General features: G+C 36.1%; 1 protein-coding gene across 2 annotated transcripts in view; it reads left to right on the forward strand.

Moving 5' to 3' along the window:
• nr3c2.S (nuclear receptor subfamily 3 group C member 2 S homeolog) overlaps positions 1-22,721 on the forward strand; it is a 194,599-nt gene that overhangs the window by 146,205 nt on the left and 25,673 nt on the right. For both annotated transcript variants that reach the window (XM_018243272.2, XM_018243273.2), the window contains exons 4-6: positions 3,786-3,902; positions 15,623-15,964; positions 18,230-18,374. In XM_018243272.2, coding sequence (XP_018098761.1) covers positions 3,786-3,902; positions 15,623-15,964; positions 18,230-18,374 — 604 coding nt within the window. The remainder of the gene's footprint in view (positions 1-3,785; positions 3,903-15,622; positions 15,965-18,229; positions 18,375-22,721) is intronic.

A 22,721-nucleotide genomic window follows, 5' to 3' on the forward strand; every position in this document is an offset into this window, starting at 1 on the left:
AATGCCCATGATCAGGATTTATCATAGTTGAGTACAATAACTATTTGCTCTTCTTATTTTGTGATGCAATGACTTTGCCAAATGCGGCATACTTATTAACCGCACATTAGCAAAGAGTGTGAAACACTAAACTGCTGAATTATCAGAGGTCAAATGTTAGAGTTTTTTTTACCTCGCATGAGCTCGAATGACCTCGAAACTCAAATAGTATCTTATTTAAGAAAAAACTAGAATGTCTAAAACTCGATTGAATATTACTGACTCGAAAATTCCAATCGAATTTGAATCCATCTGAACTTGAATCAAGATTTTTCTTAGAAAAAAAGTAGAATGTCAAGAAGGCTATTAACATCTTCAAATGGGTCACTGGACCACTGCTATTGACTTAATTTACAATTAGAACCTTAATAAATCTGTCTCCATACATTTTGTTTGCAATTGTAATAGTAAATAAAATCTTGATAAATAACACAACCAATTTAGAGGTGAAATATACTTTTAAGATCTTTTTAGCGAATGCCATATAAATAAATAATGTAGATACAGATAAAGCACTGAAGGTAAGCACTGTATACAAGGATTTAAATAAACATTATTTTGTATAAAATGCCTATGATCAGCAAGTGCTAGGTTTCAGTCCCATTGACCCCCCCCCATACTATTAACATTAAACTGGAAGCACTTTGTTCCATCTTATTGCAAATCACAGTATCAGTGGAAATATATGCCAATTCATCAAGAGTTCAGTTCCCCCCCCCCCACTTTCAATGGGGACAGATATAAACATTGCCGCTTTAGGCAACTGTTAATGTTGTTTAATGTTTGATCCCTCATTTATATAAAGGACTGGTAATATTAAATACAGTAAATACATATTACTTTAATCTTGGTACTTTTAAATCCTGCCCAAATTAAATACCTTACTTCTTGCAATAATGGGCTGAAATGTTTTATTGCGGTAGTTAACAACAAAATATTGTTCAGGACTCATGCATTCTCTCAAGCTTCCTACTCTCTTAACACCATGAAAATTATTTGGGGTTCCTGCAAAGTGAAAACAAAAAGGGGCAACACTAAGCACTGTGTCACTTTCTTTTGGTAAGGTCTTAAAGGATTTTTTCTGAGTGTTTCTAAAGTGCCCAGCAACAGCAATCTATGCTTTCATTTTGGCTACATCACAGGCCGGTTACATAACATTGTTTGACTGGCTCAGACAACTAGGAAACAGATTTGGGCAGTGCCCTTGAATACATCTGTGCCAACTCTATTGTGTGTATGCCATGCACCTTTCCCAGCAGCTGCATAATCTGTTAATATAAATTTGTTTCTTATGCATTTGGATTAATCATTTGATAAAATGCTCCATCAATAAAGTTTAAACATGCCCATTTTGCATTTGATTGGCTTTGCCCATAGATAAGTCATAGACCAATGTAAAAATGACATCTTAAATCACAGGTTTCTTTTAAATCCGCCAGTAATATAGACATATTTGTGGTATTTAATGTATAGCACAGGGTCCAATTTACTTTGACTAAATTGCTTCTAAATATTTTATTAATGTTTCTCAATTTACTTGGCTACATTTTTGGATCTCTCATTTTTACAGCTTCATAAATAGCTAACTCTGGGATTAATACATTTTGTTATAAACCTTTAAGACAGTTTTGATGTGTCTTTAATTCATGACCCCCAAGCATTCCAAGTTGTTTTTCCCACTCTATGGGATAAATTTATTAAGTGGCGCAAATTCGCCATCGACAGCTTCGCACCCATCGCTACACTTCGCCAGGTGAAAATTCGCTCAGACAACGCTCATTTACTAAAATGCAAAGTTGCGTCCAGGGCACCGAATGCTGGCGAATTTTCACTAGTGTTACTTCATCAATCAAAGCGAAGATGAGCTAGTTTTCAATTATGCCTAGCACAACTTTGTTTGAGGCCTTCACTCGGACTAATTTGCATACGGTGGGAAATTATAAAGTTGAATGGACGTATATGTTGCAGCAAATACAATACATTACACAAGTCCAGGGAACCTTAATAAAGAAAATAAAGTTGTTATAATGCCCTACACATGAGCCCAGTGTGTAGTTTATGTTCCATATGTTAGAAAATGTATGGGGGAACCCGGTTACCCAAAAAAAAAATTTTAAGGACTTTTGCAGGCTATCACTCTGAAAAACGGAAAAGACGCCAATGTTTTTTGGGACTTAGAAACTTTTTCAACTAAAAATATGATGTAAGTAACAGAAGATTGAGGAAGATCTATGCACTCCAATGCACTTTGGAATCTGCATCTTAGTGAATTTGCGGAGGAACATCTATTTGCCAGAGCCAAAATTTGACTGGCGATAGAGTGCTAATGACTGCTAGCGTCTGTCTCTTTCGCTAGCGAAGTAACGCCTGCACCCGTCAAATCGTTGCCAGCATTAGTCACTTTGCCCTTTAGTAAATCTACCCCTATGTATTCTTCCTTGTGCAACAAAATGTTCATACTGGTCAGTAATTACAATTTCAGATGATTGGTGGTATTCTTGGAACTTGCTTTCCATTTATGTATTACTGCTTCATAAATCATCACTGTGTGATATGAAATGTTTTACACAAGGGGTGTAATGGTTCTGGTAGTAGCCAGCTGTAGGGTATTCTATGTAGATTTAAATTTCAGTAGTGATGCTGGCTTTCTTTCCCAGAATTCTGCTTTGCATACAAATATGTGGAGAGTCTCCTCAACCAAAAAGGCTTTTTTGTGGTAAAGTGCCCAAGATGGTTATTTTAGCTGCTATTTAATGCTTATGGCTATTGCAATACGTAGAAAAACATCTTACCAATATTTATTGAGTTTGGGGGTAAGACCAAAATAAGTGCCAGGTACCACTGTTTCTCCAACACTGAATTACTGTAACAATTTTTATAAAAACATTTTAGGAAGAAGATATATATGGCTTTTTCTATATTTTGGAGGCTTTTTTAGGAGTTTCTATTGCTGAATGCTAAATATCTCTATTAATTAATTTTCCCATTTTAAATACCCTGTGCAAACAATATAGGCATGTTAAAGCAAATAAGTGATGGTTTATCAGAATGTATATAACTGAGATTTATTTTCATCTTTTCCCCCATTCCATTTCTCCTATAAAATGGATAACATTACTGCTGTTTCTATAGCTATTAGCTTATATTTTATGTAATATTTTCTCTAGGCTTGAGATCCTGTATGAGCAAGAGGTGAACATGAGGACATATAGAGAGATGGTTACATAGCTTAATAGTTCATGAGATTTAACAAATACACTTGATGGCCATTCAGTTCAAACTTTTCTTCAAGATGGCAGACTAATCTGCCTTAATATTTATACTTGAAATAGCAAGAGAGCAGTTTTGGTTGTTCAAAAACAACTGCCAAGCACACAGTTCTATTGCATTAAATGTTTCCGCTATTAATATTCATTGTAAAGCATTCACTTAGCTAGCACAGTGTAGCACAGTAGTTATGAAATAAGCTTTTTGAACAGATTGAAGTTGGTTGTTTTACAGTATATCTGAGAGATATAAGATGTTCTGTGTAAGTTGCGCATTGTTTTCTCAGGGAAATAAATTATTTTCACTGTTTTTGTGCCATGGAATTTAAATTGTTATTCAGATGTTCTGTTGAAATGTTTCCTAGTGCTCATCAGCTGCCATCAGCTCATTACTTACACATTTCATTAATGCTCTGTTACAGAGAACTCAAAGTAACATTTAAAAAAAGGGAACCATTCAATTGTCTTTTCTGTTTTCAGGGCAGCACAGTTATTTGTGTGCAGGAAGAAATGACTGCATTATTGACAAGATTCGGAGGAAGAACTGTCCTGCATGCAGACTGCAGAAATGCCTCCAAGCAGGAATGAATTTAGGAGGTAAGGAACACAAACTGGATTTCAACCTGATTAATGCTGAACCGCATATCTGATACTGACAACTGATATTAGCACAGCATTTGGAGCATGTGCAGTAGGCAGTGCCTTAGCAGCACACATACATTTGAATGCAGCATTCTGATGCATTTTAATCAAGGCTGATTGTTATTATTTTTATTCTTTATTATACATTCACATCAGTTCCTGCCACAGTGGAAATTACAATCTAAGGTCCCTATCACACAAGTTAACATGCCTGTATGTTTTTCGAGTGTGAAAAGAAACTCGAGTATCAGGAGGAAACCCACTAAATGCAAAAGTTGCTGGAATAGTTTGAGTGATAGCTTGAACATGTTTCAGAAAAGTAGACGATCATTTGGAGGCCCAGAGAGCTGTCTTCAATATTATTTAAACATTTGGTGCATAATTTCCTTTGGCTTATTATCTAGAGAAGCAATAAAAATACTCTTCACAACTTTTATGTTCATGTTGTATCCATCCCTTCGGTGATTTTAAGGCTATAGACACACAGGCTGTTGTCAGCGGCTGTTTTCAGCCTGCATATTTGGGCTTAGGGGGTTATTTACTAAGCTCAGAATACCCGAAATTCCCCGAAATCCGAAAAATTTGTGATTTTTTTTTTAGCAGAAACGCCAATACGTCAAGAAACTACCTAATCAATAGACTCTATGGGATCTGCATGTTTGAAACCACACTTTGCGTAAATACGTAGCGTATTTTAAATATGGCGTCCAAATTCTCAATGAGAACAATGAAAACAATGAGAAGTGCATGCTGTGAAAAGAATCCTACGTGCTGAAAAATGCATGAAAAATGCATGTTGACGGTCGCATGAGGTTTCAGTGGCGTATTTACGCCTGGCTGTTCTTTTTTAAAAAATGCAACGTAAAAACGCTGCAAAAACGCCACGTCTGGCCTTGCCCTTGCATACAAAGATGAATGGATTATTTACAGAATTTAATCTGCAATACAAACTGGAGTTCATTAGGCAGCTCTAAATTGTATAAAGGAAATATCAGTCACTTGCAACAGGTGTGTAATAAGGTTGCTGGGGTGCTAATTTACATCAACTGAGAATATTCAAACTTGTGATCTGGGATCTGCTGTTTTGTTGTGTACTTTGGCTTGTCACTCATTCTTTTCTTGTATTTTTTTATTCATTTTTGTTATGGATTCTCTGTTCACCCCTGTGACATTTTATATATGCTTCTTTGCAACTGCCTGTTTTTCTTCCCAGAATATCGAATGAAACTTTTAGTACTTTTAAATTGCTTTGGTATATCATTGGTGTATCATTAAAAACTGGCAGAGTTCTAGTCCCTTCTCCTATATGACATAAATTTAGATAAAGTTTCAGATAGAGCCCAATGTTATTACTGTGAGACAATAACCATGTGAGTTTGTCAAACAGTGCAGTGAGAGGTAACGACATTTGCTTAATTCCCTGCTTATGATTCTGTAAGCAAACACAGCTGCTGGTTTTGCATTCGGTTTCCAGTTTTTTGCACATTCATGATATGTGCGCTGTCTTAAATAACACTTAGAATGGTGAGTTCATTTTGTGTGATGTAAAAGGAGTGTAATTGTTTGGAAAAGGGCTATATTTTGGAGACTTCAAATCCATATATGGCATAATACCATTGGCAACAATGTATACTGTACATTGTTGAAATGAAATCTGCTCAACATGCATTATTTTCATATACAGGTATGGGACCTGTTATCCAGAATGCTGGGGACCTGAGGCTTTTCCGATAATGAATCTTGCTGTAATTTGGATCCCCATACCTTAATTGTACTGCAAAATGAATTAAACATTAAATAAACCCAAGTAGGCTGGTTTTACTTTCAATAAGGATTAATTATATCTTAGTTGGGTTCAAGTACAAGGCACTGTTTTATTATTACAGAAAAAAAGGACATCATTTTATAAAATTTAGATTATTTGGATAAAAATGAGTCTATGTGAGATGGCCTCTTTGTTATGCAGAGCCTACTGCATAATGGGTTTCTGGATAACGGATCCCATACCTGTACATAATACAGATGCTCATGTCTTAGAAGTAGGTTTGCATAATTACAGTGTTGCCGCTACCTTAAAGAACCTGATGTTCTGCAGTGTTTTTTTTACTAATCCAATTTATCATCCTTTATGTTAATACATTTACACTCCTATCATTGGACTAGACTTTATTTGATGCAGTGCTTTCCATTGCACTTTTCACCAAAAAAGAAATCTGCCAATATATATCCACCATCTGTTTTTCTGGGAGTTGACATTAAAGTCTTCCACTTTTACCTGGGTTTAAAGGAACAGTTCAGTGTAAAAATAAAAATTGGGTAAAGATAGGCTGTGCAAAATAAAAAATGTTTCTAATATAGTTAGCCAAAAATGTAATGTATAAAGGATGGAGTGACTGGATGTGTAACATAATAGCCAGAACACTACTTCCTGCTTTGCAGCGCTCTTGGTTTCCACTGATTGGTTACCAGGCTGTAACCAATCAGTGACTTGAGGGGGGCACATGGATCATAACTGTTGCGCTTGAATCTGAGCTGAATGCTGAGGATCAATTGCAAACTCACCAAACAGTTATGCCCTATGTGGCCCCCTCTTGAAGTTGCTGACTAACTCTGAGTTATAGAGCTGAAAAGCAGCAAGTAGTGTTCTGGCTATTATGTTAGACATCCAGTCACTCTAGCCTTTCTTCATACATTAAATTTTGGCTAACTATATTAGAAACATTTTTTATTTTAAAACCCAGTTTTTATTTTTACACTGAACTTTTCCTTTCAGGACAAGCATTGACTCCATTCACTTGTAAAGGAGTTCTCTTATTTTGTTCTAGTTGTTTTTCATTTAAATGCTTTGTTGTTTGCCATTGTGTATGTTGTTCTATAAATAAAGGATAATTATGGCTGTAGAAGGCAAACAATTTGCTTTAAGCTGTATGCATCATACTTGATATTTATCCTAGCTTAATATACTATATAAAAATCTCTTAATTATTTTTAGTAGAATACTTAGCTGATAAGTTGTAGTTTCTGTATGAGTAAGTAATATTATTTTAAGGTAAGGCAGTATTTTGTTGACAGTAATTTTTAGGGTTCTCATATAAGAGTTGTGAGGATAACAGTACTGAAAATTGATTCTTTTATATAGTTATATAGCAAGAATTACCATGGAGAAAAAGTTCAAAGTCTTCCTTTAAATGGTTGTATTTTGGAGGTTTTTTTTTTAGCTTGTGTGATGAAAAAGAAGTACTACATTTTAAGAGATGAGTAAGAAAAAGAGGCTCTTATTCACTGAAATGTTGCCACGGAATGTACTGTAATTAGAAGTTTTGGTATATGTAGTTTGTTTGCAACTGGGTGGGGAGCCAAAAAATAGAAAACAGAAGGCAAAGAGGAAAGGTATTTAGAAGAAGGCAATGTAGATCATATCACTACATCACTACAGTATGTTAAGGGGAGTCTGTAGATGTGAAAGGAAATGAAGTAGGTTTACCAACAATTAGTTGCTTTTTTAAGGGTACCAATGTGATCAGAACATTCCCGCTCAAGTGTTGTATGTTTGTGTATACATGTGTGTGTATTTCTTAAGAAGATTTGTATTCTGAAAGCCATATAATAAAATCCAGAGAAGATATCTTAAAATTAAGGTTTTTTTTAGTTTATTAAAGATGAAGTAAATAGAGAGAAGGAAGTTAAAGTTTAAAAACTGGCAAAATATATATAAACCATGTTCAGTGGCTGAAATATATAAATTACATCACAGCTTGTAGCAAGTGATTTAGGATAGAACATTAAAGAAACATATGCAATGGCAGAACTCACAGTATTAAACTAAAAATATTCAACTAAAAATATTCAACTAAATGTAGCAAATTGTTACAGTGTAGACGCTCCTGGATCACTGAGCTGCCAGACTGAAACACTAGAGACAGGAACATTAAACTTTAAATTTTAATTTTGGAAAAACTGTAAAAAATAAAAGATGGAAAGCAATTGAAAAAGGTCTTGGTTTATAGTTAACATCTATCTAAATCTAAATCTGAAAACAACTGAACTGAAAAATGTGTTTGGAAGGTGAACAACTCCTTTAATTGTCTTCATTCCTATAATTTTTAAGAGAGAAGTGTATGTTTATAGAACCTGAAGACCGACAAACTGTAATACGTCACTTTTTTCTAGAAACAAAACTTCATAAAACAATAAAGATGGCTACAATAAGCCATTTTGTTTTTGTATCTTAACCTGAAAGACCCTTATACAATTACTGTGTGTAAAGGGATCAGAGATTCAGCCATGGCCACGGAACTCCTTTTTATTAATGAAGCAGTAACCTGAAAAACGCATCTGCCATTCCCGGTTTAATATAATATGCCTTATTATCTTCTGCAAGCTCACCTTAAATGCCCTTTCCATGAAGTGCTGAGTAAGAACAGACATATGAAAGAAGACATTATTAAAGCAATTTACAAATTCCTTGTATTCTTCCTGTTACTGCCTTTCAATACATACGAGAAGTTTGAAATTACAATTGCTGTATTTTTATCTTTTAAATAAAAACTGTATTTAACTTTGATTGCCATGTTGAAAATAATTAAATTAGTTTAATTTTTTTCTTAATTTCTATGTGCTTATGAGTAAGAATAGTGACTAGTTCAGCACAAAATGTATTTACAGAACACATTCACGCCAAGCATAAGTAAAAAATACAGCATTAACCCTTTGCCTGCCAAGCACGTATGCTCTACGTGCTGGCAGGCAAAGGCTCAGACTGCCAAATCCTGCAGTTGAGCCCTTGTCTCTGCATTGGCGGCTTTTGCCGCCTCCGCAGAGAGTTGAGAGGAATGACAGCCCTGGGCAACGAGGCTGGGGGCTGTTATGTCGGTCCTGCGATGCAATCGTCCACCAGAGCAGCAGACGCACAATCTGATTGCGTCTGCTGCTCACCCGACTTCTTGCGCTACCCACACACTTCCTGCTGCGCAGTGCTCTGCACTATGGACCTCCAGGACCCCATCCAATGACCCTCCTGCAACAAAAACAGCAAGTGCTTGTTTTTACACACTTACATACACTTGCAGACATTTATACACATATTTTAGTAAAGATTGCCCTTTTTTTATTTTTTATTTTGTACAGTTCTTCTCCTTTTTGCACACTTATTCACACACACACACACACACAAAAACTCACAAACAGGTTTTTTTACTTATTCATTTTACTCTTATCTTCTGTTTTCACCTAAAAACTGTTTATTTTGGCAGCGCGACTATTGTATTTTGTTGTTTCATAGGTTTGGGCAATTTTTGTAGTTTTATTGCAATTTTATCCCTCCATTATTGTTCCTTATGTGTTGTTTAGCATAGCTTTGCTGTTTGGTACTTTGGTATACGCAGGTGCCTTTTCACTTGTATGTACTTTCCAAAAATATATGGTTTTCTTTGTACAGTTGGGGAGTCTTATGGTAGATAATACGCACTCAAGGAGCTCAGATTCGAAAAAGCTGAATTGGCAGCGAGAAAATTCATATGCACTATTTTCATTCGGGGTCCATATATACCACATTCTTTGGTAAATATATGCATATTGGGCACCAAACTGTTCAGTAGACCCTTGGCGTCAATATTTAGGGTGTTTCCCAATTGTATGTATGAATAATTGGGTGAGATAAATGTGGTCAATTGCAATATTTTTAGGCCATTTTCAGAAATGTCATAAAAACCACTGTCTTAAGCATAGCTCTGCAGTATGGTAGTTTGGTGATAAAGACATAATTACTTATTGTAGATTCGTCAGAATGTGTACTTTCCAAAAATATATGGTTTTGGGGGCTCTTTGTACTGTTAGATATGATACCCAGGCAGGGTGTTTTGTTCACAGAAGGTGAATTGGCAGCCGAGAAAATGAATATGCAATATGTTCATTTGGGATTCATACCGGTATATGCCAGGTGCTTTGGTATATTTATACATATTGGGCATCAAACTGTTTCGTAAACCCTTGACGTCAATAATTAGGGTGTTTTTCAGTTGTATGTAAGAAATTGGGTTAGATAAATGAGACCAATTGCAATATTTTTAGAAATGCCATACGAAAAGCTTCCTTTAGCGTAGCTTTGCAGTATGGTAGTTTGGAGTAGAAAGACATAATTAACTATTTTGGATTCGCCAGAATGTGTCCTTTCCAAAAATATATGGTTTTTAGGGGTCACCATAACTTTTTGTAGCTTTTATCCCACATAAAACTGGCGATGTTTATAAATTAGTGTAAATTTAAACCATCAAATAAGTATGCTCAAGGTAGATTTTGGGGTCTTTACATGCCATGTACTTCGTTAAACCCAAGTACATAAAGCATCAAACTGTTCAACGGACCCCAGGCTTTCATATTTAGGGTGTTTTATCTTTCTGATTCATACAATAGAGGAGTCTGAGTTCCCAGCCTGAGCACTGATGGCTCAGCTCAATCTAGTCAGTGGCTGACTCAGAATATGATTCGTAAAGCTTTTATAAAAATTAATGTAAACAAGGCTCCAGGGCCTGATGGCATAAACCCCTGGGTTTTAAGAGAGCTTAGTTCAGTTTTAGACCAGCCCCTATTGCTGATTTTCTCAGATTCACTTTCATCTGGTATGGTGCCTATGGATTGGAGAAAAGCTGATCTTATTCCAATATTTAAAAAGGGATTATGATCTCAGCCTGGCAATTATAGGCCAGTAAATTTGACATCTGTGGTGGGCAAATTATATAAAAAGGCTTGTTAAAGGATTATATTCAAAATTTTGTCCTAGTGAATGGTATTATGAGTAGCAATCAGCATGGCTTTATGAAGGATAGGTCATGTCAGACACATTTGATTGCTTTTTATGATGAGGTAAGTAACATGCTGGACAGTGGGGGGGGGCAGTAGATGTGATCTATTTGGATTTTGCCAAAGTGTTTGATAATGTGTCCCACAAACGACTGCTTTCTAAAGTAAGGTCTGTTGGGCTTAATGAAGTCCTTTGCACATGGATAGGAAACTGGCTATAGGATTGGGTACAGAGGGTGGTTGTTAATGGTACATTCTGTACTTTGAGTAAGGTTAGTAGTGAGGTCCCTCAGGGCTTGGTATTGGGTCCACTGTTGTGTAACTTGTTCATTAATAACTTATGGGAGGGCATTATAAGTAATGTATCAGTGTTTGCAGATGACACATAATTATCCAGCCCAATTAATTCCATCCAGGATGTGGCATCCTTGCAAAACGATCTTGACAAACTGGCAATCTGGGCAGTTAAGTGGCAAATGAGATTCAATGTTGATAAATGTAAAGTCATGGACCTGGGATGTAAAAATATCCACTTATACCCTTAATGGGACTGCACTAGGCAAATCCATTATGGAAAAGGACCTTGGAGTCCTTGTAGATGATAAACTTGGCTGTAGCAAGCAATGCCAGTCAGCAGCATCAAGGGCAAATAAGGTCTTGAGCTGTATTAAAGGGGCATAGAGTCACGGGAGGAGGGGGTCATTCTTCCACTGTAGAGAGCACTTGTAAGGCCCATCTAGAATATGCCGTACAGTTTTGGTCTCCATCACTCAAACAGGACATTATTGTATTAGAGAGGGTACAGAGAAGGGCAACAAAGCTGGTAAAAGGTATGGAAAATCTTAGATATGAGGACTGGCCAAATTGGGGATGTTCACGCTGGAGAAGAGACGCTTAAGGGGAGATATGATAACTATGCATAAATATATAAGGGATCATATAATAATCTCTCTAATGCTTTATTTACCAGTAGGTCTTTCCAGCTGACACGAGGTCACCCATTCCGATTAGAGGAAAGGAGGTTCCGCCTAAATATTCTGAAGTGGTTTTTTACAGTCAGAGCTGTGAAGATGTGGAATTCTCTCCCTGAATCAGTCGTACAGGCTGATACATTAGATAGCTTTAAGAAGAAGTTGGATAGCTTTTTAGCAAGTGAGGGAATACAGGGTTATGGGAAATAGCTCATAGTACAAGTTGATCCAGGGACTAGTCCGATTGCAATTTTGGAGTCAGGAAGGAATTTTTTCCCCCTCTGAGGCAAATTGGAGAGGCTTCAGATGGTTTTATTTGCCTTCCTCTGGATCAACTAGCAGTTAGGCAGATTAAAAAAAAAAACCAAAAGGTTGAACTTGATGGACATGTGTCTTTTTTCAACCTTACTTACTATGTTACTATGTAAATGTTGGTCCCTCAATAGCACAAGGGAATAGATATGCTAACACAGGCCTCGCTGTGTCTAAAAAAGTATATACTGCACTGTGTAAAATAGGCAGCCTTGTCTAACTATAATCATAAGGTATTATTACATCTATTTCCAATAATTGATCCTGCAAAAGAGTTACTGTCTAAAAATTAAATGTATTATTGCAAAGATTTTTTTGCATTCATGGCAAGCAAATGTAAATGTTGAATGCTGCTTCTGTAGTGAATCAGCAAAATCCTCCCTTTCTGTGACAGACGGAATTATCTCCTTGGGCCCTGCCTGGTTGATTACACAGGACAGACCATATGGTGTCTATCCCTTGTACTTGTTCTCAGAGCCAGACAATTGGTACAGAGAGGTAGTAATTTAAAGAACCAGCAGCTCTCAAAAATGGCAATATTTACAAGTAAAATTGCTGTGTCCCTGTTTAGCTGCTCATATATTTCATGGTTTAGATTGGTTATGTAATTAGTGTTTGTGCTGAAGATTAGCTAGCTGGTTAAATCATACTTATCACTTAGACAGAATTAGTTTTCCCACGTAATATTAATTCACGCATTTGCTTTAGGTTTTAAGCTAACCGCATTACCTGTGTATTTTCAAGTAATAGAGTGTATGATAGCAGGCACCATGAAATGCAATTGAATTAAAGTATATGGGCTTGATTGTCCTAGAATCTGTATTTTAAAACAATTGGTTTTTGGTTTCATAGAACAACTTGTTTTCAGATACAAAATAGACATAAGACTGGTGATTGTGAAAAACAAAAATATGTCTTTGAAAGTCTTTGGGGCAAATTTACTAAAGGGAGAAGTGACTAACATGGGCAAAAATTCACCAGCGTGACGTCATTTCGGTACTTCGCCGATTTACTAACGGTCTTTGGTAACGTTATCGAAGGAGATAGACTCTAGACTCTAGCGGTACTTCGCTCCCTAACGCCTGGCGAATTTGCGCTCTGGTGAATGGGCGTAACTTCGCGAATTCACTAAGATACGAATTTTACTGAACGTTACCTCTTGCGCCAGACTTGCCTTCGCCACCTCAGACCAGACGAAGACCAGACGAAGTGCAATAGAGTAGATAGGAGTTCCTCAAAAAATTGTTGAAAAAGTTTCTAAGTCCCAAAAAACGCTAGCGTCTTTTTCTTTTTCAGGGTGATAGGCTGAAAAAAAACGTACATTTTTTTTGGGGTAACCGGCTTCCTCCCTACATTTCCTAACTTATGGCACATAAACTATACACTGGGCTCATGTGTAGGGCAATATAACAACTTTATTTTATTTTATTAAGGTTTCCAGGGCTTGTGTAGAGTAATGTATTTGCTGCAACATATACGTCCATTGAACTTTAACTTCCTGCCGCATGCAAATTAGCCAACGCTAGTGCAACTTCGCCAGCGTTCAGCACCCTGGAAGCAACTTTGGATTTTAGTGAATTAGAGTTGGCCAGGCGTAGATTTATTTACGCCTGGCGAAGTGTTGCGCTATGAGCAAAGCCGTCGCTGGCGAATTTTCGGAGGTTAGTGAATTTGCCCCTGTAGTGTATGTATGGGACCTGGGGTTTTCTGATTATTTACGGCCATTCCCAGAATTGAGATTGCCATACCATAAGTCTACTAAAAACTTTTAAATATTAAGAGGCAGATTTATGTAGGGTCGAATAGTAAATTCTAATTTGAATCTATATTTGAATTTAAATCCCCCAATTCAAATGTAAATTAGAATATGATATTTATCAGAACTCGAACATGGAAGCAGTTCTAAATTGAATTTTTGACAATATTTACAAGTCAATGGCAGAGGTCAGTTGAACCATGTTAATGAATGCATCTGGAGGGCTTTGTTATACTGGAGTTTCTGGATAATTAAAGACAAGGTTGCTTTGATGAAGGGCAGTATGGAGGTTCCTATTCATAGGAGTAATACAGTATGTGGCTGAATGAAGCTTCATAAAAAGGATGACCTATGTCAGCATGGATAAAGGTGTAATTATTCATAAAAGGAATACAAGCTGTAATTTTAAATGGCATGTGTTGTCAATGCAGCTTTATCTGGAATACAGTAACACATTCATAGATTGTTGAGCTCAAAAGCAAATGCTTTTGTGAATGTATATACTTTCTTTGTAGCAAAAACATATCTTAACACAACATTCAGATAAAATGCATTATATAGAATGAAGAAAAGAAATGACAAAAATTGATCTATTGTGCTGGATTTGCGGGACATGGCATTATTTTCTACATAACAGACCTGATGGTTTTTGTGTTTTCTTTAGTAGCCATTTGTTCCTTGGCAACATTGCACAGCACAATTTCCAAACAATAATAATGAGAAATCAATTCAAAGCTGTATATCAAAAGGCATTAGAACTAATAGGTCTTTTTCTAAGCTATGAGGACCACCAGCATATTTCCCCTGTAGTTTCTCCTTCCATTTTCATGAACAGCTTCATTTCTTGGTAACAGTTGGAAAAAGCTACGGCCTTTTCCTTCCTTTCATTCTGTTTTTGTACAAACATGCTGCCGTTTCTCAGAATGCAAATGCAGCAAATTGTAAGATAGGCCCAGTGGATTTTCCAAATGCATGAGGAAAATACTGATTTGCTATTAGATTTCAGAGAAATGGCTTGTGAGTTGACCTGTAAAATCATCTACCCTCCCACATAAAAATGAATATGAAATATTTTATAGAAATTGGTGTGATAGATTACCATTTTTACATTTGAAATGCTAGCAGAATGAAAGCAACTGAAGCATTTTATTCAGTCTTATTTAGATAAATAATTCTCTTGGGTCACAAAGTCTGAAAGTACAAATTTGTGCTAGTAATGTAGCATTACTTTGATCTACTAAATCTGTGAAGAAAATGCACTGTTCTGACTTCACCATATGCACATGCTGTAGAGTTCTTATAGAGGTATGGGATCCATTATCTGGAAACCAGGGCATTTTTAAAAACAATTTCCTTTTTCTCTGTAATTATGAAATAGTATCTCAACTAAAATGACCTTTACTGGTAGCAAAACAATCTTATTGGGTTTATTTAATGTTTGAATGATTCTTTAGAAGTCGAGAAAGCAAAATTATTATCTAGAAAACCCCAGGTCCCGAGTATTCTGGATAACAGAACACATCTGATTGTGAGTGTTTTGGGCTATTCTGCACTAGCTTCTTTCTTGCTTCTATGTAATATTATAAAATTGGTACAGCTGTGTAGAACTAAAGGCATATATACATTTTAAGATTATGATCACAATCAAATTAAAGTGTATAGCAAAGTCCTAATATTAGATAAAATGTCTGATTTCAGTGCAGCTCCATAACATTTTATTCAGAAACAACTATATCTGTCAACCACAAAAATGTAATGTATAGTATTTGCTGTTCTCTTATAGCAACTATCCTGTAAAATCATTTTTAAACTATATTAATTTTCTTTTCCTGTTTAAGCTCGGAAATCAAAAAAGTTGGGCAAATTAAAAGGAGTGCATGAAGAGCACCCGCAGCCACTTCAGCAAACACCAACTCCGAGCCCCAAGGAGGACACAACGTTGACTTCTTCATCAAAAGAGCCTTCAGCAAATTCAAACTCCCTCGTTCCTCTTATATCAGCTGTGTCTCCTGCCATCACTCTGTCAGCAGCTGTGATCCTTGAAAATATTGAGCCGGAAATTGTGTATGCGGGTTATGATAACACGCAGCCAGACACTGCAGAAAACCTTTTGTCCAGTTTAAATCGACTTGCTGGGAAGCAGATGGTTCAGGTGGTGAAATGGGCAAAAGTGATTCCAGGTAAATTTAGTTATTTAATTGAGCATAACATCATCATTAGAATCATTTTAAATACCGTATATACTCAAGTATAAGCCATCCCGAGTATAAGCCGAGGTACCTAATTTTACCTCCAAAAACTGGGAAAGCTTATTGACTCGAGTATAAGCCTAGGGTGAGAAATGCAGCAGCTTCTGGTAAGTTTCAATCAAAAAATTGAGGGTTTCTGCTCCCATTGGAGGTGCCGGCGTCTCGTTTTTGGATGCCGGCGGCCATTCTTGGACGCCTGGCGAATATTCTTGGAGACTATTCTTGGATGCCGGCGACTATTCTTGGATGCCGGCGACTATTCTTGGATGCCGGCGACTATTCTTGGATGCCGGCGACTATTCTTGGATGCCGGCGACTATTCTTAGGCGCCGGCGACCGTTTTTGCGCCGGCGACCGTTTTTGCGCTGGCGACCGTTTTTGCGCTGGCGACCGTTTTTGCGCTTGACCCGAGTATAAGCCGAGGTAGAGTTTTTCAGCATATTTTGGGGGCTGAAAAACTCGGCTTATACTGGAGTATATACGGTACATGCACACACCTTAGTGGGGTGTCTTAGGCCTGGAATACATAACTTGCATAACTCTAGATGTTGATCAGTTTTCACAATGCCACTCCTGGTGTTTCTGCATTTCAGTGTGCCTATCTGCTATGCTTTTGCTGATATACCTCTTGAAAGAGACAAATCTCAAATGCAGTAATGCAATAGATATGTTATAGCCATAGACCATGCTTATTGTTATTTAGGTGAGAGCTACACTGTCACTGTTGAGCTACAACACATATCAAAAGTCACAGGGGCCATCACTGGTTTCGGTTATTAAATAAAATATACAAAATTCATATATTCTGATTCTCAGAAAAAAATTGATGTGCTGGGATTCTAGCATTTTATGGTTGTCACTTGTTAAAACATACTGTGATATCAATAAAGTATATGTAATTCAAGAACATCCCATACACTGAGTGAAAGTCTAAGGTTTCTAGCTGAGACATGACCTTGAGGAAATAACGACAGCGGCTTTGTATTGGATAGAAGATGGAGGAAACCAATACATAAGCATTTATCTTCCTTATACTTCATGCTGGGATTGAGGTAAAACTTTAAATCAAGACTATATTGATGAAGGCAATCTAAAATCCTGTAAAATCTACATAGAGCTGGTGTATTCTGACAATTGTAAAGGAGATCTTTGCAGCTCTAGGAATCAGCTTACATACATATCCAGTACCCATGGAGTACCTGTGGCCCCCACATATTTGTACTGGTAAACTCGACCAGAGAGATTTGCTTAACCAGAAAAGTGTGAAGACCACTACTCTAGACCTATATTCACTCTCTGGTTCATGCAGTCCAGGAGACTAAACATGATACTTTCCCTTCCTTATAAACAGAAAGTCAACTAATACTATTTTCTTGTTGCATGGGACTACAATGAGCGCGTCCATAAAGCTCTCCATTTTGGCTTTGATTATAATAGACTATTCTGCTATTCATACTTGATGTTAAAAAACACAAGAAGAAGGGAGTCCTGCACTAACCACATTAGACAGGTGCTAGGTACAGGCCTCCCTTGAGTCATATCTTGCTAAAATAGATGAGTACAAGTAGATGCAGATGCAGAATTGGGCAAACTTCAACACTAAAATAAGGAAATAACAAAACTTCTTGCTTTAGCTTTGTTGTCACATTTTTTGGTGGCAATTAAAAGAAGTTCTGGGTCAGTGTCATGTAATGACAGCTGTGGTTTTTAACAAGTCAGTAACCCAAGTTTAGATGTGTACTTTTATGCACATGATCAATAAGAGGAACCTTGCTTACTGGTTCCTATGAATTGTTAAATGTAGTTTAAACCTTTACTCTGTAAAATGCCTCTGAGCAGTTGGGTCCAACCCAAAGCAGAAAATTGCAAAACAACATTAATTAAAATGGTCTTAGATGTAGGTTTTAACTAATCATTCACATTTATCTCATGAATTCATGTTGAGTAAATTTTGTTTTATTCGTGAACTTATGTGATATTTACTTTACAATAGAAAGTTGGATAGTGGAACTTGTACAATAGCTGCACAGTCCCTGTCCTACACTTGATAAAGGGTTGTTATACCCAAAACATGTTGTGTCAATAAATGCACATTGCAGGTATTCTGCCTTTGGCTGTATCCTTTCCTAATATACAATATTGAAGTGATAATAAGACTATTTTCATCTGAAAGTAAATTCCTTTGCCTTTTCTTAGGATTTAGAAATTTGCCTCTGGAGGACCAAATTACTTTAATCCAGTACTCCTGGATGTGCCTATCATCATTTGCCTTGAGCTGGAGATCTTATAAACATGCCAGCAGCCAATACCTGTACTTTGCTCCAGACCTGATATTTAATGAGTAAGTACTCTCTTATTATATTTTCCTGTGGGATGTGAAGCTTGTTCTTTTTTACTAGTGAAATATTTTCATTTGCTAGCTCATTACAATATGATTGCTTATTATTTATAGATGTAATCAAATATTTATTAAACCTACCTAATATTTTATGCCTAAAATTTATATTTGGTGTCTCTGAGTTTGTTACAGACAAGTTATAAAGCAGTAACTAATTTGACATTTTTTTGTTGGTGATTTCTGTAATTGCTAGCGCAATAACTTATGATAAAATAATAATGTCGGTTGGCAAACATCTTATGTCAAGTTCTATAACTTGACATAAATATCACAATTGAGTGTATATATATATATATATATATATATATATATATATATATATTTATATATATATATATATATATATATATATATATATATATATATATACGATTGAATGTTATATATGCAATTGAATGTTTTAATAATTTTTTGCTCAGTTCAGTTTTTATGCTTTTGCATTTTCAGTGCCTTGTTGGGCACGAAAGAGGTAGTAGCAATAACACACACTTTATGGAAAATGCAACAAAGTTGTTTTTCACACACACACACACGCAATCATTCACTCTCACACAAAGTGAACTTGTAAGAGAGAGTGGAGAGATGTAGCTTTGGATATGATTAACTAGACAAGAACTGGAACAACTATAGCTGGGTATAAACAGAATATATAGTGAATGAAATACCCCCTATTTTAAAATATAAGGATATAATAAGTTACAGAGGAGTTTCATGACCACATAAAAACAGCAGGCCGAAGCCAGAGTGATTTTATACAGGTCATGGAACTCCGAGGTGACTTCTAATATCGTCACATTTTCCAACAGGGGGTACTGTATTTATTATAAGTTTTAGTGAGTCATGTGACCAAAATTACATCACTACTCACCGTTTATTACTGATGATATCACTAGCCACCATTTATAAGGATATCATTTACAGGATTTTCATGGCTTTTGTGTATTATACTGTTATATTGTCAATGTTGAATGCCTTAAATTGAAGTCAGATAATATTGCACTGGAATGTAGTATTTAGAAATTCACCCAAGCTTGGATTAAGCTGAATACCACTTCCTTAGCAGAACCTCAAAACAAATATGATCTCATATCATATTAAAATCTGAATTCTGAAACTTCTCTGCATATAAGGCAAGCTTTGGCAGAATCCTATAGCAATGATTACAGCATACCTCCCAACTGGGACAGTCCTGCTTATGACAGCTCAACCTGCAGTCCCGCATTTGTACTGAAAAGTCCCAACTTTCCCTGCACTAAACAGCCAGGAAAAGATACAAAGTTTCTAACTTAATTGGCTTTTGTCAAGAGCCGAGAACAGCCACCAGGTGAAGTAAGACTCACACCTTAAAGGGAAATTCACATTAATTAGCAAAACCGTAATAACTGGGGAAAAAAACCAGAAATATGTTCAAACTTCCATAATCTGCCAAATTTTGTAAAATGAACATTGTAATTAGGGTGTGTGGCCACAAAAAAGGTTGTGTTAGAAAAATTTTCGCCGCGCTGCGTGCGCCAACTTTTTTTGTCCCTCTTTTTCCAAAATGTTGGGGGTTATGCTACAGTTCTTAAGTTTGGTGTATACATCTGTTGTCTTCTCTAACTCTGGGTCTGTGCCTCCAGAAACAGGAAGATGAGCAAGCAGGAGATTGGAGTTGGTTGGGAGGGAGATTTCGGACTAACCCTGGCTGTGTGTAAAATGCAAAATGTTTTGTTTGCTAGGATATGCATCGTTATTTTTTGTTTGTCTGTATGTGCCTGGACAGGAAGAACTCACATCCCAACACTGCTAATGAAGATGTAACCTTTTTTAGAAAAACGATATACTAAACACAAACCTGCTTATTGGTTTATAGCATTAATGTACCAAATAAATGTGCCCATTAATTCAGTCTATCACTGGGACTACATCATTTGTTGAAATACATTTGGAGGGAGCAGTGTAGTATTAGTGGGGAGTTAAAAGAAAATCTTACAGCTCAAGTTACAGCTTTGAATTTTCAGTGGCATAAACAAGCTGTCAGCTTGTTGTAGAGGTCATAGTATAATTTAAAAAATACGGAGGGCTATAAAGATTGAGAGATTACATGCCTGGTGTTCTATAGGAGCAATTTCTAATTTATTTACTATTCCTTCCATATCTACCACTCTACCCTTTGGAGATTTCCATTTTCTACTAAACCCCCTACATAATGTAGACCAGACTATACAGTCCATTAGCATTCTGTTGTACCAAACTGTACAGTCTAGTTCTATGTGTGGCATTTTAGAAGCCAGACGAAGCAATCATTATACATATCGGTTTTTATTTTTTTCATTTGTATTTTTTGCGTTATTTAGCTTTTCATTCAGCAGCTCTCCTGTTTGCAATTTCAGCAATCTGGTTGCTAGAGTCCAACTTACCCTAGCAACATGTACTGATTTGAATGAGAGACTATGAATAGGAGATGGTCTGTATAGAATGATGAGTGATAAAAAGTAGCAATTAATGTGTAGCCTTACAGAGCATTTATTTTTTAGATGGGGTCTAAAAAAACAAAAGGCAAAAAACTACATAACTATAAAAAAAAGATAATGTAAGCCCAGCTGAAAAGTTCCTTAGAGTTAGCAATTCTATGAAGTTCTAAAAGTTAGCTGAAAGGTGAACCACCACTTTAATGAAGGCATCTACCTAAAAACGTTTTGACATAATGAAATAAAATGTAATTCTTACAAACATTCCAATAGAGGTATAACATTTTTAATCTTTAAAGCATAATGGAAAGTTGGTTAGAATGTCTTTCCATATGCAAAAAAAAAAAAGTTTTGGCATTGAGGATCCCTAAAAACTTTTTTCACATGGGAACAGAACTAATTACTTTTTCTTTTGTAAGCTGAAATGTTACTGTATTCATAGGTTCAGAATCCTTGGGTATACACCAATATATTATGCATAATACTTTTTCCTGGTCCTCTGAAAAACATAAAGTGGGGGTTCTACTGTATGTTGGAAACATGTACCTAACAAAATAGAATACAGTGTAGCTAGTATAGGAAAATTAAACCGCTTATTGTTTGTAAATGGAAAAGTATTTTTTTCCCATTGTTAGAAGCACTTCCCAGTCTTGAGCAAAGAACAGGATTTAATACAAAAAAGGCTAGGTAGCGGAAAAACAATTTATATTACAATTCTTCTTTACATGTTAAATATTTGTACTAAAGAGCATCCCAACTCTAGAAGATGAAAAATGAAAATAGCGAATAAGCAATAAAACTTTATTCAACTCGGATAAATGGAAAAATGAAAAATCTGCGAGAGAAATATTTATCCCCAGCAAGATTACTTGATACAAAGATAGAGCAAAATTAACTTGACTATATTGGTTTTAAAAGATTAATGCTTGGCACTAAGAATATGAAAAATAATCCACATAAAACACTACATTTGTGGCTATAATGATTTGGGAAGGAATGATCATTTAAAACAGTGAAATTATTAAAAATTACATTAACAAGGAAATGTCAGATGGAAAAAAGTACAATAAGAGTTGAAATTGTATAAAGTACGTAGATAAAAATAGAAAGTTATGGTATGGTACGGTATGGAGATCCAAATGATTGAAAGATCCCTTATCTGGAAAACCCCAGGTTCCCACATAACCTTTCCCATAACTGTAACAGTTATTTTCATTATACACATGGGAGTGTCCAACTCCCAGCACCCCCTTGACAGCTGTTGATGGCAATGCAATCTGGCAAGTGTGTTAATTGTATGTATGAACTTGACAAGTTTATCGCTTTCCATATTTTGAAAGTGGTCTTTCCTGTAGATTAGTGTTTTATGGAAGTACTCATGACTGTAACAGCTGGATGTAGGGACATACAAAATAAGCATAGGCTTTCTAAGTACTAAGCTTATGTAAACAAATACAAGTGTCCTCTGCACTCAATCCATTATCAATATATTTAAGACAGAGACATTTTGTGCATACTGCTACTAAAAATGCCTTACCCTTTAAACAAAACAGGGATTGTTTGTCCATATATTGCAATATATTTAAGCTGGCCAACTACATCAAAGTCATCCCATATCTGGCCAGTCCTACGCTCAATTTTATCTGATTCATTAAGAATTCTATTGCTTCATATACATTTTACAAAGGGACTAAGTTTTACCTGCAACTTACTAGCTGCTTTCAAAGTAAAACTCCCAAACTTGGCTGCCCTTTTATTAGACACCAGTGGGATCACCTGACTATAGTTGGGAAGGGTGGGGGCTACAACATGGAGCTGGTCACTGCTCCTGTGTAACTAA

The sequence above is a fragment of the Xenopus laevis genome, chromosome 1S (genome assembly GCF_017654675.1).
Source record: "Xenopus laevis strain J_2021 chromosome 1S, Xenopus_laevis_v10.1, whole genome shotgun sequence".
NCBI lineage: Eukaryota > Metazoa > Chordata > Amphibia > Anura > Pipidae > Xenopus > Xenopus laevis.